At 42.1% G+C, this 15257-nt stretch overlaps 1 protein-coding gene across 3 annotated transcripts in view; it reads right to left on the minus strand.

The window, feature by feature from the left end:
• The window catches only part of LOC129854276 (copine-7-like), a 40280-nt gene extending 26255 nt beyond the window's left edge, over positions 1-14025 (minus strand). Inside the window, exons 1-4 of one of the 3 annotated variants that reach the window (XM_055921138.1) lie at positions 13889-14025; positions 11572-12171; positions 2394-2576; positions 2080-2154 (exon numbers count right to left, since the gene is read on the minus strand). In XM_055921138.1, coding sequence (XP_055777113.1) covers positions 2080-2154; positions 2394-2576; positions 11572-11745 — 432 coding nt within the window. In that variant the 5' untranslated portion in view covers positions 11746-12171; positions 13889-14025. Of the gene's footprint in view, positions 1-2079; positions 2155-2393; positions 2577-11571; positions 12172-13818 lie in introns of all 3 variants that reach the window. The other 2 variants (XM_055921139.1, XM_055921141.1) reach the window with 2 other exon arrangements.
• Positions 14026-15257: the final 1232 nt, after the last annotated feature.

Consider the following 15257-nt stretch of genomic DNA (forward strand, 5'->3'; position numbering starts at 1 on the left):
ACCACCAATATTTATCTGTTTATTTATCTTCCCCTACTATTCATACTACAGCTATTTGCACATTGCTAAAACACTGTACATAACACTTTAAATGTCTATCTTTTTTAAACCTTTTTGAGTTCAATATTTTCAGTTCAATTCTAATCGTTTTTGGTTGATGTTGTTTTGTGTCTTCTCACTTTTGTTTATTGTTTATTTCACTTGCTTTGGAAATGTAACAAGTTTCCCATGCCAATGAAGCCCCTTTGAATTGAATAGAGGTAGAGGGGAGAGGGGAGAAAGGAGAGATGAGAGGGGAGAGGGGAGAAAGGAGAGATGAGAGGGGGGAGAGGGGAGAAAGGAGAGGGAAGAGGGGAGAGGGGAGAGGAACTTAGGGAGAAGGGAGCACTCTAAAAGTAGACACTAAAAGCAGACACAGTGTTGCATAGCTAATGGTGTGGTCAGAGCCCAAAGAGTTCCATATACACTACAATGAGCCCATTACAGTGAGTGCTGCTCACCTTCAGAACCACTCCTGACGAACAATTAGAAGGTTACAAGTCATCTCAACACATTAGGACAAATTGTATTGGCCCTTTACTGCCCCTCACCTGCTAAATAAGTGTCATTATACGCCGGTAAGCCAGTGAATCAAGTGCTGTCTATCTAACAGGACTTTATCTGTGTTCAAATGCACGACTACTACAATAATGAACAACATCTGTTGACTCAAAACAACAACAACATTTCTACAGTGTATGGTTTCTGTCATTCAAACAGAAGTGTGGCAATGACCCAGTAACAAACTCTATGGGTCTCTCAGCTTATCAATAATACAACACAGCACGCTATAACACTTGGTGCAGCTTGTCAAGCTTTCTGTACGTACAGTATGCATCTTGGATTAATATGATTTATTATATCTCATGTCATGGTGCCATTGTCCTGGTGAGTGTTGTGTAGGCATAATGTGTATTGGATTGTGGCCCGGCAATGAACGTTCCAGTCAGAAGACCATTGTAATGTGATGCTTGCCAGTAGGAGCCACAGTAACTGCATACAACAGTACCTTAATCCCTACCATTTGACCAACTTTTCTCCACATCCCATGTCCCCATATGCATGATGGACATCTGAGAGATGTGTTACAAACACTGGGGAGGGATTTTTCACACAAAACACAACACTTGTCTGTTGTTCTGCCACCTTCCAGATTAGCCTGCAGGCACATTACAGGCAGACGCCATGTCATTGGGATCCATCTCACGGACAGACCTGACAAAGCCCAGGCCCATTATCATATCAGGAAAAGCCATTTTCAGAAACACCATGACACAGGTTAGCACTAATTCACTAGAACGCATTAAGCCCACACTGCTACAGGACTGTGCTTAAACAAACCCATTATATCCCCCATAACCGCCTCACAGCAAGCTGGCGTCATGTGATCACATCCAATCAATGGTCATAATGGCAACACTAGCCCAAAGGGAAAGATCCTTAAATGCCATCTTTACTTTGGCCATTTCCATCACAAGCAAGTAATTCTCAGCCCTTCTCTCCAAGGGCAATTAATGCGTAGTTTGTTAGGGTACCATCAATAAAGATAAGTATCAATAAGGCAAAAGGTCTGTTGTTGACGGTATCGGATTCACTCCTTGGTTAAAACCCCTTCTCTTTTCTCCTCTCATCTCTGCAGTAGAAGAAGGCACTGAGAGATCAGAGACTCTGCACCTCTGATTTAACAGGAGCAGTGAGGAACACTGACTCTTCCTCCCACTCCACTAAAGGTCAGATTTGCAGGCTTGTTAAACAATTTCTCTGTGTTGTTCCCTTTTGTATGGCAATGTAATGTTGGCCTGACAGATGGTGTTGAGACCACCTAACAGAAACAACACTCTGGGCTTTAACGTCCCCCTCTCTTTGTCATGACAGATATTGTATATGAGTCATGATTCTTTGTACAGAGAAGCATCCTTATATCACAGGATTCACATCAGCTACTTGCTTGAATTGATTTAACAAGTCATTGCATTTGATTTTGCTTGCCACTGTTACTGCTGAGCGAGATCAATAGGATGATGAATAGGGGAAACTTACCGTGATGGTGGATTTCCCGGCGTACTTCGCATACTTTAGGAATAAAGGCTTCACCATCTTCTTCTGGGCTACAATCTGTGGAACACAGGAAAACTATGAATGACTGGTGACTAGTGAAGCAGTGAGAAGTATTAAAGAAGTTTGAGAGTATGACGAGGACTGGTGACCTCTAACCTTTACCCTCTGACCTCTGTTGGTGAGCAGCAACTCGGCACACTGTTCCATTCAGTTTATGTGTGGTGAGTGATTTGATTAGACATAACAGATGGTACATTGGATAACTGAGTGGAAGGGTCAGACATTCAGTACAGGACCTGGCCGAGCGTACACTCCACCCCACCCAGGAAGTCGTCATCGCGGGTGCCAATACTGTGGGTGCCATGGATGTCGTAGACCTCGAACCGCAGCTTCTGCACTTCCTCAAAGTAGTAGTCCAGGGTGAAGACCTTGGCAAAGACCGGGTGCAGGTTGCTTTTGATCACCTCTGTCCTGTCAAGCTGAAGCGACAAGAGGAGAGAAAAAGGCACAGCATTAGAATGTGGACACGTTGTTGGATATTACTGGAGAAACTTGGACCTCCAACTCAACTCTCTAATGAGAGCTTCCTACCAATTAAACATACAAAGTGCAGTTTTATATGCAATGTACATTGTATCAGTTCATTTGCAATTCTAATTAATGTATGGGACATGATGATGCATTCATGGGCACATGGGAATGCAGGAACTACAGCCAAATACCCATCTGCACCTGGATCACCGCTACAGCCACTGTTGGCGTTCTTGTTTGTTTTCCTATTGATTAGACCAAAATGTAAATCTTGTGAAGCTCTTGTTCAGACAGTGACAGCAGAGAGGATTTTAGTGGACTGAGGGCTGAGAGCTCAGCAAACACACAGCTCATCCATTGCCATGCTTGGACATTCATACACCTGTTTATCTAATACACCTGGTTCATGCCTGAACTCTCCACATTGCCACCTGCTTTCAGTGGAGCACAGAGGCTGTGTTTACGCAGGCAGCCCAATTCTGATCTTTGACCAATCAGATCGGCTCTTTTGCCAATAATTGGGAAAAATATCAGAATTTGGCTGCCTATGTAAACCCAGCCAGTGTACCCATCTAGCACCCAGACAAATGATGTCCCATCCAGTAGCATCCAGCATCCAGTTATGTCCAGTACCAGATAAATTATTTTTCTCCAAGCTAGGTATTCTGAGTGGAGTCAACTCATCATCAAAAGCACATGTGTCCCCTAAAGATGCCATCAGTAAATTAAAGTGACCTAAAAAGCTGTGTTTGAACCATGGTTTAAGTGTTTCATGGTTTAAGTGTTTCATGGTTTAAGTGAATCAATGGATTTCAAACTGGAGTTATTGAAAAGGCATATTAAAAAATAATTCAAGCCTAAGGCATCTGTCAATCTAAATCTGGTAGAAACTTAAAATGCCATAAATGTTTTACTAATTTTCCATTTAATTTAATTTGAGGAAAAAGTTGTGATGGTAAAACAGAAGATAAAGTCAGAAAGTTTTCAAACACAGGTAATTAAATATGAAAGGCAAATTTACATAATCTCCATAGTTTGATCTAAAAAATAAATACTCTAGAGATTGCCATCAATCTCAATACAGGCCTAGCCATCAATCTCACTAACAACCTTACCATAGCAAAGCAAAATCCCACATGTCCATAGAGCGCAAATCAAGAATGAAGCTCCCTGATTAGCAGCTCTGTCAAAGCTCTCTAAAGTCAGAGTCAACATGGGCCCCACACACCAAACGCCATGAACATACATGGAACACTATAGTACACACATGCACTTCCACGTTAACATTCAGATATTCAGGAGTTAATCCTACTGCTTTGCCTCATGCTGTTGGCCTTGAGCTGACGAGAACACGCACATACACACACACTCACAATGGTTGATGAGAAGCAACAGAGAAAGCATCCACCTTTTCTCACTCACAATCACTGTAGAATAAAGTGTCTACTCTGCCCGTCCTAATTAGCGACACCTCAAGAGTGTTAAAGACAATGTTATTAAGTATACTGATACAGGTGACCTGAGGAATGGGGGTGGGTTGTCTTGTTATTCATTATTGACCTTGCAAACAGTACAAAGAGTGGTTAATTTCTCAGGAGATAACAGCTGAGACATGTTTTAATTAGACTCTCTAGCCCTCCTCCTCTCGCTGTTTCTCTCATTCTCTCTCTCCATCTCTCTCAGTCTTTCTCTCTCTCGATCTCTTCCTGTGCTATCTGGTTGGACATATTTGTGAACACGGACAAGTTCGTTTCCGTGTGTGAAGAAAGCTACCCAGAGCCACAGAGGAAGGGCTGTGCCTGTGTGATGCCTACCCCTGTGATGCCCATTCATCTGGGGTGGCAGGGAGAGTCTACAGAGAGGTGACTGTCTGATGTATGGAAGGATCTCTGAGTTCCTAGGGAGTCAGCTCCCTCTCTCCTCCCTCTCTCCTCACTCTCTCCTCCCTCTCTCCTCCCTCTCTCCTCCCTCTCTCCTCCCTCTCTCCTGCTTTCCAGCAGAGTCGGTCCTGAATGGGAGACCAGATGCTGCTGGAAGTGAGGTTGGAGGGCCAGTAGGGGGCACTCTGGCCAAAGGAGCTCCCAATAGAGTACCACAGTACGAGTCGTAAAACCTAGCGGACAAATAAGAAAATGGTTCCAATCGTTTTTCCCAGAGGTGATTTTAGAAATACTTAAAATAAGGGCTGTGTTTGGTGTAGGATTAAATAATGCTATTTAGCTGCTAATGTGGCTATCATAAAATACTACAAATGAAATGATGATCTGGACGAGACTGCCTAATCGAGGTAAATGTAAGAATAATTTGGGGTGGTGCAGCGGTCTCAGGCACTACATTGCAGTGCTAGAGGTGTCACTACAGACCCGGGTTCGATCCCGGGCTGTATCATAACCAGCCGTGATCGGAAGTCCCATAAGGTGACACACAATTGGCCCAGTGTCGTGAGGGTTTGGCCGGGGTAGGTCGTCATTGTAAATAAGAATTTGCTCTTAACTGACTTGCCTGGTTAAATAAGAAACACATATCTAATGTTAGCTAAATTTAAGAATGAATAACTTGGCAAAATGTCTTTAAATTTACAATTCTGTGAACTGTCTTGTGCAAGTTTTAAATTGACACAATACCTGTTAGCAAAGGTGTCAACTAGAGATGACGTGCAGGAGCTTGGATTTGTAGTCTTGCATTACGTCTACTTTCATGCTACTTTCATCCCTGTTTGACCGCTAGGTTTTATGGGTATTATGACACCCTCACTGTAGGGCTCTATGCCCCAGGGCAGTGAAGGGGACATTGAACTGAGTAGGGTCTTTCAGATGGGATTTTAAAATGGGTGTCCTGACTCTCTGTGGGCATAAAACAATTCCATGGCACTTATCGTAAGAGTAGAGGTGTAATGCCGCGTTCAAAACAACTGTGAACTCTAGAAAGAAACTAGCTCCAACTGGGAGAAATCTTTTTGAACGGTCATCCAACTCGGAATTCCAAGTCGGAGACTCGGGCATCTTTCTAGAGCTACGACTTCCCGACCTGAAGATAACTGATGTCATGATTTGACCATGTGTTTAACCCAACAGAGAACAGAGGACTCTCATTAAGTCATTTTCATAAAGGGAAGGTGGTATCAGTGACAAACACTAGAATGCAAAACCGCTACAGGTGGAGGGAGGATTCAGAGAGGAAAAATGTGAGTCGATTTCTTGATACCTAACTTTTATAAAATAAGTATAATCACATCTTCAACTAAAAAATGTATGAGTTTTTTTTGTTCCCTTGTGTCCATGGAAGCACCGCTGCAACGCATGATATTTTACAGTGAAGGCTGCAGAAGCCTTCATTTGTCGGCAAGTCTTTTGTCTGCACACCCGCCACACGTGCGTGATTGGCTGGGGATCGACGGCTGGCTGGTGGCAGATTATTGTATATACATTCATTCATATGGGCAGAATATTGAATAAAATGTATAAATAATGTGCTCCATTCGTTCGGCAGGAGAGTGAGAAGCGAGATCTGTACCCGATCTCTCTCAGCCTTCGGCAGGATGAGCAAATTATTTGCATGACAATGTTGCTTCCCTGTTCAGATGGATGAGAGCAAATGAGTGGGCCACCAAAGACTCAAATACAGATTAGTACAAGACATCATATCCCAAGGGAGTGTTCATTCAAAGGCCTCTTCCCCAGCCCAACTATCTTGACACAGCTCTCTGTTTTGCTGAATTCTATGTTTAGTAAAACTATGAAGTGGCTTCAGCCACTGTATATCAACAGCACTGATATGGTTAAGATCAGTGGCATGTATTGATGGATGCCAAGGGAAGCCAGGCTTTCCCAAATCATTTACCAAGAAAAAAACATAAAATAATGTCTCTTTCGTCAATCTGTGTTTCATAATTGACTTTCAATACGCAAGAGGCTGAATGTATCTCACCGGAGAAAGCATCAGAGCGAGAGAAACAGCGCCCCTCTGTCTCTGTATGTGTAGGCCATCTATTTGATGCGGTCTGGTCATAAAGAGTACGACATTGCTGCTGTCCGTAGCATTGAACGCAAGGGAAGCCAGCAAGCGTTTGGTCTAAAAGTATAAAATAATAGCCAATCAGAATTGAACTCAACTGTGAATGGTCCTGGCGTACCAAAATAAAGTGTCAAGGGAAGCCAGTTTGCATTTGGCTTCAGTCCTATCATAGAGAAATATGGCATCTATAGAAACAACTTGAATTGTTGTATCTCGTTTTGTTGTTGTCCTCCGGTGGCTAGCTAGCTAGCTAAAATTGGCCCTTTCCTAAATTAGATGGAGATAGGGATTTGGACTTGTGGTTTTACATAGTTCTCTGTACTGGCCAATGATTATAAAGGCAATTATGATCCAACCATAAACTACATTGTGTCCCTGGACTGAGAGGATGGAAGTTCCATATGTAGCTAAATGTAGAAGGCTAACATTGCCCATGAAAGGAAGTTGGGCTAGCGCCAATTATTTTAGCCAGGTAGACTAGGACAGCAAAAAAATAAGAGTGTACTGTATGACCGTCATAGAAAACTTAGTCGACATGAAATACTTTCACCAACACACACACACACACACACACACACACACACACACACACACACACACACACACACACACACACACACACACACACACACACACATACACACACAAATAAATCAGAACCATGGACAGCCACGTCATATGTACCTTACATGGATTGGACTAAATAGTTTTTGGTATCTTTTAGTTGTCACTGTAGGTGATTTGATGATGTTGAAATGCTGAAGTTGAAATGGTGCTGGAATAGTGGCAGCAGCTCCTGTTTTCTTTGCGACTTGCAGTAACTCTCCGTGGTTCTAGATTGTAGTTGTTTAGTAGTCTGAAAATGTCAGAAAGATGAACTTTCTTGACCATGCTGTAGGTCATGTAACTGTTTGTTACATGCAATATGCTTTGTGGACTTGACCAGACAGAGGATGCTCTTGGGTTTTGTTATGAAATAAAGGTGTGGTTCAGTTTATTCTGCAACTGTGTCTTCTTATTGTCTCGGCCTAAGGCTTATATATCACAGTCTCAAGGCATATGAACTAGTAGGTTATAGATCAAACAACGCAATTATCACAACACATAGGATGTAATATGGCTTTTTTCTGGCTTGGCTTCCCTAGTGATTTTACCCACGCACCGCTACTGGTTAAGATACTTTTAGTCATGCAGTGTATGTGGACACCTGCTTGTCAAAAATCTCATTGCAAAATCATGGCCATTAATATGGAGTTGGTCTCCTCTTTTTGTTATAACACTCTTCTGGGAAGGCTTTCCACTAGATGTTGGAACATTGTGTTGGGGTGTGATGTGATGTCAGGAACTGATGTTGGGCAGTTAGGCCTGGCTCGCAGTGGGCATTCCAATTCATCCTAAAGGTGTTCAATGGGGTTGAGGTCAGGGCTCTGTGCAGGCTAGTCAAGTTCTTCCCCACCGATCTCGACAAACCATTTCTGTATGGACTTCGCTTTGTGCATGGGGGTATTGTCATGCTGAAACAGGAAATGGCCTTCCCCAAACTGTTGCCACAAAGTTGGAAGCATAGAATCGTCTAGAATGTAACTGTATGCTGAAGCATTAAGACTTCCCTTCACTGGACTAAAGAGCCTAGCCTGAACCATGAAAAACAGACCATTATTGCTCCTCCACCAAACTTTACAGTTGGCACTATGCATTCGGTCAGGTAGCTTTCTCCTGGCATCTGCCAAATCCAGATTTGTCCGTCGGACTGCCAGATGGTGAGGCGTGATTCATCACTCCAGGGAACGCATTTCCACTGGTCTAGAGTCCAATGGTGACGAGCTTTGCACCACTCCAGCCTACGCTGTCATTGCACATGGTGATCTTAGGCTTGTGGGCGGCTGATCAGCCATGGAAACCCATTTCATGACGCTCCCAAAGAACAGTTATTGTGCTGACGTTACTTCCAGAGGCAGTTTGAAACTTGGTAGTGAGTGTTGCAACCGAGGACAGACGATCTTTACACGCTTCAGCACTCGAAGGTCCCGTTCTGTGAGCTCGTATGGCCTACCAAATCGTGGCTGAGCCGTTGTTGCTCCTAGAAGTTTCCACTTCACAATAACAGCACTTACAGTTGACCGGGACAGCTCTAGCAGGGCAGAAATTTGACGAACTGACTGTTGGAAAGGTGGCATCCTATGACTGTGCCACGTTGAACATCACTGAGCTCTTCAGTAAGGACATTGTACTGCCAATGTTTGTCTATGGAGATTGCATGGCCGTGTGCATGATTTTATACCTCTGAAATAGCTGAATTCCCTAATTTGAAGTCCGCCATATATGACTGATATTCTGTATATCTATAAGGCAGTTTGAATTATAGATGGTTGCCAAAGAAATCCATCTTTGTTCCTTCAGCCCACCTTCAGCCCATTGCGTTCCAATTTGAGATGCATTCTCCACTGACATGGATGATATGGTTATTCGGAGCATTAGGTTGTATCAATTATATCACCTCCTAATGCTCGAGCTGAATTCAGGGAGTTATGTAAACTACTCAAATGCTCAGCTTGCAGAGAATCCAGGTTAGTTTCCTCATGAAATGTTGTTTTATTGCATTACCACAGCGACAAATTGATTAGTGTGTGCTCAACACTATCAGCCAAGCTTCATTATTGCCAAAGCCTCAGAACACATTTCTCATTCATAACCATTAACTGGGCCTCAATAAATGCTTCCCATCTCAACGCACTACAATTTGGCATTGTCACTGTTAATCATTATCTGGCAATGCCTGGAGGAGAGGTGAAAACATTGGGGCATAATTGCAACATACACTGAGTGTACAAAAAAATTAGGAACATCTTACTGATATTGAGCTGATATTGAGTCCCCCTTCTGCCCTCAGAACAGACTCAATTCGTCAGGGCATGGACTCTACAAGGTTTCTCAGGGATGGTTTACTCTTGAAATGTCTTTGGTCTCTACTGACTTAGCTAACTCAGCTTTTAGTTTTCTTGCACCTTATTTGTGGAACAATCTTCTAAATGTTGTTAAATGTGATGTTTTGGTGCCTCTCGGGTGATTCAGAAAGCTGATTGAGGACCGTATTACTGATGTATGTGTTTGTTTTTTATGAACGGGTTTTTCTTTCTGCATTTTGTCTTTATATTGATGTCTATTTTCTGTAATATATGTCATTCAGGGCTCATCTTTTAAAAGAGACCTTGGTTAAATAAGGATAAATACATTTTAAAGGAAACTGTTAAGCGTAAAAAAAAACAGCAGCATTGCAGTACCATACCCCGTTCAAAGGCACTTAAATATTTTGTCTTGCCCATTCACCCTCTGAATGGCACACATATACATTTCATGTCTCAATTGTCTTTAACCTGTCTCCGCCCCTTCATCTACACTGATTGAAGTGGATTTAATGAGTGACATCAATAATGGATCATTGCTTTCACCTGGATTCACCTGGTCAGTCTATGTCATGGAAGGATGGGACCCTTTTTTTTATTTTTTAAATTTCGCCTAAAATGACATACCCAAATCTAACTACCTGTAGCTCAGGACCTGAAGCAAGGATATGCATATTCTTGATACCATTTGAAAGGAAACGCTTTGAAATTTGTGGAAATGTGAAATTATTGCAGGAGAATATAACACATTAGAGCTGGTCAAATACAATACAAAGAAAAATTATTATTATTATTTATTTATTTTCATCTTTGAAATGCAAGAGAAAGGCCAATATATGACATAGGATTCTAGGCACAGTTTAGATTCTGGCCACTAGATGGCAGCAGTGTATGACTGAGTTTTAGACTGAGATGGCAACGTTTTAGACTGATCCAATGAACCATTGCATTTATGTTCATAGTACCAGGCTGGAACAGTGCCAGGCTGGAATCCCATCTCAAATCATCCAATCGCAAATCACCCAATCTCAAATGGGAAGGAACAAAGATGGATGGATTTCTTTGGCAACCACCTTTATTCGAACTGCCTTATAGATATACAGATTATCAGTCATATATAGTGGAGTACTGCATCATGGAAAATATGCTATTCATAGCTCGCACACCCCCAGCTCATATTACAGATAGTGTACCAGTGTAATTCCAAGGCAGACAAGAAACTATGACCCGCAACTTAGAATGAAATAGTGAGAAAGAGATACGGAGAGTAGAGGAAGAAGCGTGAAAAGGAAAGTAAGATTTCCTGTCCCACTCCCTTATCCTATGAACAATGTTCGCGGTGATCTGTTTGACAATTTCAATTCAGTTTCAGGTAGCTACTCTATAAATCAGAATCCATTTCAAAAGAAAAGAAGATGGCAGCAATACCACCAAGCCAGCACCAGATAAGTCACTTCTCCCTGGCTCTACTTTGTTCTCTGTGATCTGGTGCACTGCCCAGCTGTTGGGATAATGGGAGCAAGATTAAGATTTCATCCTCAGTCTGACACGTTCACACAAACAGCCCACTCCTTAAATCTCACTCCTGTCTTCAAGCCACCACTGCCGTTCCAGATAATACTTTTTTTCTCTAAATATGGCTCAGCTTTGATATGGAGAAATGGAGGGCGGGGAGAGAGGACTGCCCCTCCCACTGTGCCGGCCATATCCTGCTAGGTGACAATGCCTTCCATTCAGTAGAAACAAGCACTCACTCTGGTTCGCCTCATGCTATCCAACTCTGTCAGACACGGAATCATTGTTATTTTAATAAACTGGGGTCATACTACCCAATGTTACATGTCAACATCATAGAGATACTTATGCAGCTCATTACTGGCGTTTGCGCTTCACAGGCTTAGTTGTTTTAGCATCAACATCCATTGCTTATTGTTCATACAATCAGTACATTACGGAGCGAACAATGTTAGTTAAGACTTTACCCGGCCAGTAGGTTGGGGACATACAGGGGATGGGGGGTACTCACCTCCGTCCACTGTCCTTGGTTCTGCACCATGAGTATGACACATGGGTCAGACTTGTTCAGTGTGTCTCGGTCCAGCAGGGCCTTGCAGGCGACGCGCAGCTCCACTTTGGAGACGCAGGTGACAGGGCCACCTAGAGCGGCCCCTGGGGAGGTAGCATCCTGGACGTCATTCATCCTGGCTCAGGACCCAAGGAGTCAACCAATAAAGAGCAAGAGAGGGTGAGTGCTGCCGAGAGCTCAGAGTAATGGGAACTACTAGGGATGGCTAAGGGATTCAAGCCGAGCGAGGCACTGAAATCTCACAGAGTTAGATACATAGAAGAGAAGAATGGATTCTCTCAGAGGTCTGTATTTGAGATGAAGACAGGTGCCCTTTAATGTATGCAGAGATAACAGACAGGGTGGGCCGAGCTGGATGGAGGTTGGGGAGTCTTGATTAGATGACCAGAAAGCTGTGGAGAGTCATTTACGATTCAGGATCTGCCAAAGTGTGTTTTCATGTGTTCTTCATGAAAAAGTTGTCCATGAGCATCACAACTGGGTTAAAAAAGAGTATGCTCCCAATCATCCTTCTCTTCAAAGTCCACACAGGTACTGTACCTATGTAAAGAAAACACAAATTAAAGGTCCAATGCAGATGTTTTTATCTCAAAATCAAATTATTTCTGACTAACAATAAAGTACCTTACTGTGATTGTTTTCAATTAAAATGGTCAAAAATACTTTTTTTAACAAAGAGCAATTTCTCAAGCAATAATTTTGCTAGGACTGTCTGGGAGTGGTCTGAATGGGGAAAACTGAAAACTAGATTATTATTGGCAAAGAGGTTTGGAACTGTCTTTCTTATTGGGCTAATTACCGCCTGGTGATGTCACCAGGCAGACCAAAACTCAATCCCAACAGAACAGGTTGACATTTCAGGCGGTCTTGTCAAACAGCTCTTGTACTAAAATGGCATAATCATTTTCAAAATGTCCCAGTATTATTCCAACATAGTGTGAATATATATATAAAACACAGGGAAATCACGTTTTTGACTGCACTGGGCCTTTAAGTATCTGCAAAATAGCATATATCCACAAACAACATGTTATTGAACCTTAGCATCATCCTAATCTTAAAGGAGCAAATTACAGATACCCAAATAAATAGTAGCAGAATCCAAGTTCAGACCAGAAGAAGTTTGCATATGAGGTAGGCTATGAAGGTGATTGAATAATAACAGCTGAATTGCTACTCAGTAAAAAAAAGATAATATTGACAAAGCCTGCCCAGGCGCAAGAATCCACATTGCCCTATTTCAGCACCAGCGCCAATGAACAGCGACCTTCAGTCATTCGGCTGCTGCTCTTCAGTGGGGTGAGGCTCGGTTGAAGCAATTATGTTACATTAGATCAGGCGCCCTTGGCAGCAATCATAAGTGTTTGACGAGGTAGTTAGAAACAATAAGAACGAATGATAAGGGCTCATATGACTCATAAAATAGAACACATATTGAGATTATTGGCTACTATAAAACAACCAATAACCCGAGAGTTATAATTAGTTCGAAATAATCTGCCCAACACTTGTAACGTTCAGTTGGTTCCATGTTCTTATAATTATTTTTTAAATATATTGCAATGACATTTAATATGATGGTGGAAGATAAATGCAAAAAATAAGAGTGCTGATCTATAAATGTTACAGATAAAAAATAAAATGTGAAGATGAGATTCTCATAACCTATATGTCTACAACCTGTTGTCCGACAAATGAACCAACAACTGCATGGGCACACACCCCTCCCTGGTCATGTTAAACCGGGCGTAGCACGTGCATTTCATATATACTGTGTCTATCTAGTATACATCTGTGTTATATCTGGTAGAGAGTCAGTTATAGACAGCTAAGCTTGATAAATGACTACTCAAGACTTGTACAATTGTAATTGAGATGACTTCTAACCAACTAAGCAACTCATACAGATTTTGTTCTCAACTTTGGTCTCAACCTAAATTATTTCCTACGATAACTATAGCATGATTTGTTGAGGGTGACAGAGAAGCGCAGCTGCCTTATTCATTCAATTTTCGTCACATAATATATATAAACTGATCTACATTACTGGCTAAACTGGTCGTTTATCAATGCACCTCCACAACCTCTGAATGAATCCAAGCATTTCACAATGAATGATATAACAATACAACAGGAACGTATACTATTCCAAAAATACTCTGCAATAACATTATTTTGTTCGATTACCTCAATCATTCAGAAACTTGCATCACATGCTTCAAATTAATACATCCAAACTCTTGTTGCTTGTTCCTACCTGACGTGGTCCCCTGAACTTACACTTGTTGTTACCTTTCCTTCAACACACTGCTTGATTTTCCGAAACTCAGGAACAGTGGAGGGAAAGTGGTAGAAGCAAGGGGTGTGTGATAGCAGAGCGAGGGAGTGGATCTGCCAAACCACACCGATAAAGCTCGCAATGTCACCAGAATTCGCTAGAGGGAGACGTAGAGGTGCGACAGCGGTTCACAATAGCGATACAAGAACACTCTTGTCGGCTGTTCCACACTAATCATCTCACCTTTCTGTTCATTTTCACATGAGCCTTAGCTAAAGTTGACCACCAGAGCATTTATGCATTTGTTGATTAGCCTTTTGATTTAATCTGCTATAGATCAAATAAAATACAGTGACCAACAGACAATTAAAAGCATACAGATTACACACATACAACCACAAATGTTTTCCTCAACACTAATGGGCTACATATACTGTCCGTATACAATGTGAGGCTTTTCCCCCACAATAAATTCCAATGGCTTGCATTTGTATTACTGGCTTGTCTCTGCATATCAAACTCTACAAGATAGTACCGTTGCCAGATCATATCTGCTCACCTCAAAGGCAAAATAAGTGTCTGCAATCCACCCAGAAATATTCACTCAATTACATCAAGTAAGAGATACATAGTCTCTCCCTCCAGTAATAGGCCTATTAGTATGACACAATGTAATTATATTACTTCCAGTGGCTAGATATGACTTTTAGTATCAGTGAAAGGACTGCTGTCTTTCACAGAGCTCAATAATTACAACCCCAGGAAACACAGGAGGAGACACTTGACAGTCAGACAGCAGATATTGAACTGGACAGATCCTCAGGTGATGGCACAACATGTTGTGTGTGAGCGCCCTGATGTGGCTGGCCAGACAGCTAAGGATCCTAAGTGACACTGAGCTCTAATGGAGAAACAATGGAGATTAATCGCAGGCAGTGCTACTCTTGTAAATAACAGGAAATACTCTCTCTCTCTCTCTCTCTCATCCTTCTGCTACCTCCGCCCCCTCTCTCTTGCACCCTCTCTCTCACACACACACATACAAACCAGCATGTTTTAGACTATTTAATACCAATACAAGGGCTATAGCTAATGCTATAATGATCTGAATATCAACAAGTGTTGGGCAGGTTTTAAAATCATTTGACACCCACACATACACTCCGTTCTCTTCATATGAAGCCTTTTTCAGCCCACCCACAAGGCCCATATAATTTTTGTGAACTCGCTAAAACTAGCTAAAGATTATATAACATGATAGCTTTCCAGCTGACAATGAGGTGTATTCAGAGTTGTACATTTTCCTCTCAAAGCACTTAACTGTAGCAATTATAAGTGGTGGGGGTCC

This window comes from Salvelinus fontinalis, chromosome 4 (genome assembly GCF_029448725.1).
Source record: "Salvelinus fontinalis isolate EN_2023a chromosome 4, ASM2944872v1, whole genome shotgun sequence".
In the NCBI taxonomy this organism is placed as follows: domain Eukaryota; kingdom Metazoa; phylum Chordata; class Actinopteri; order Salmoniformes; family Salmonidae; genus Salvelinus; species Salvelinus fontinalis.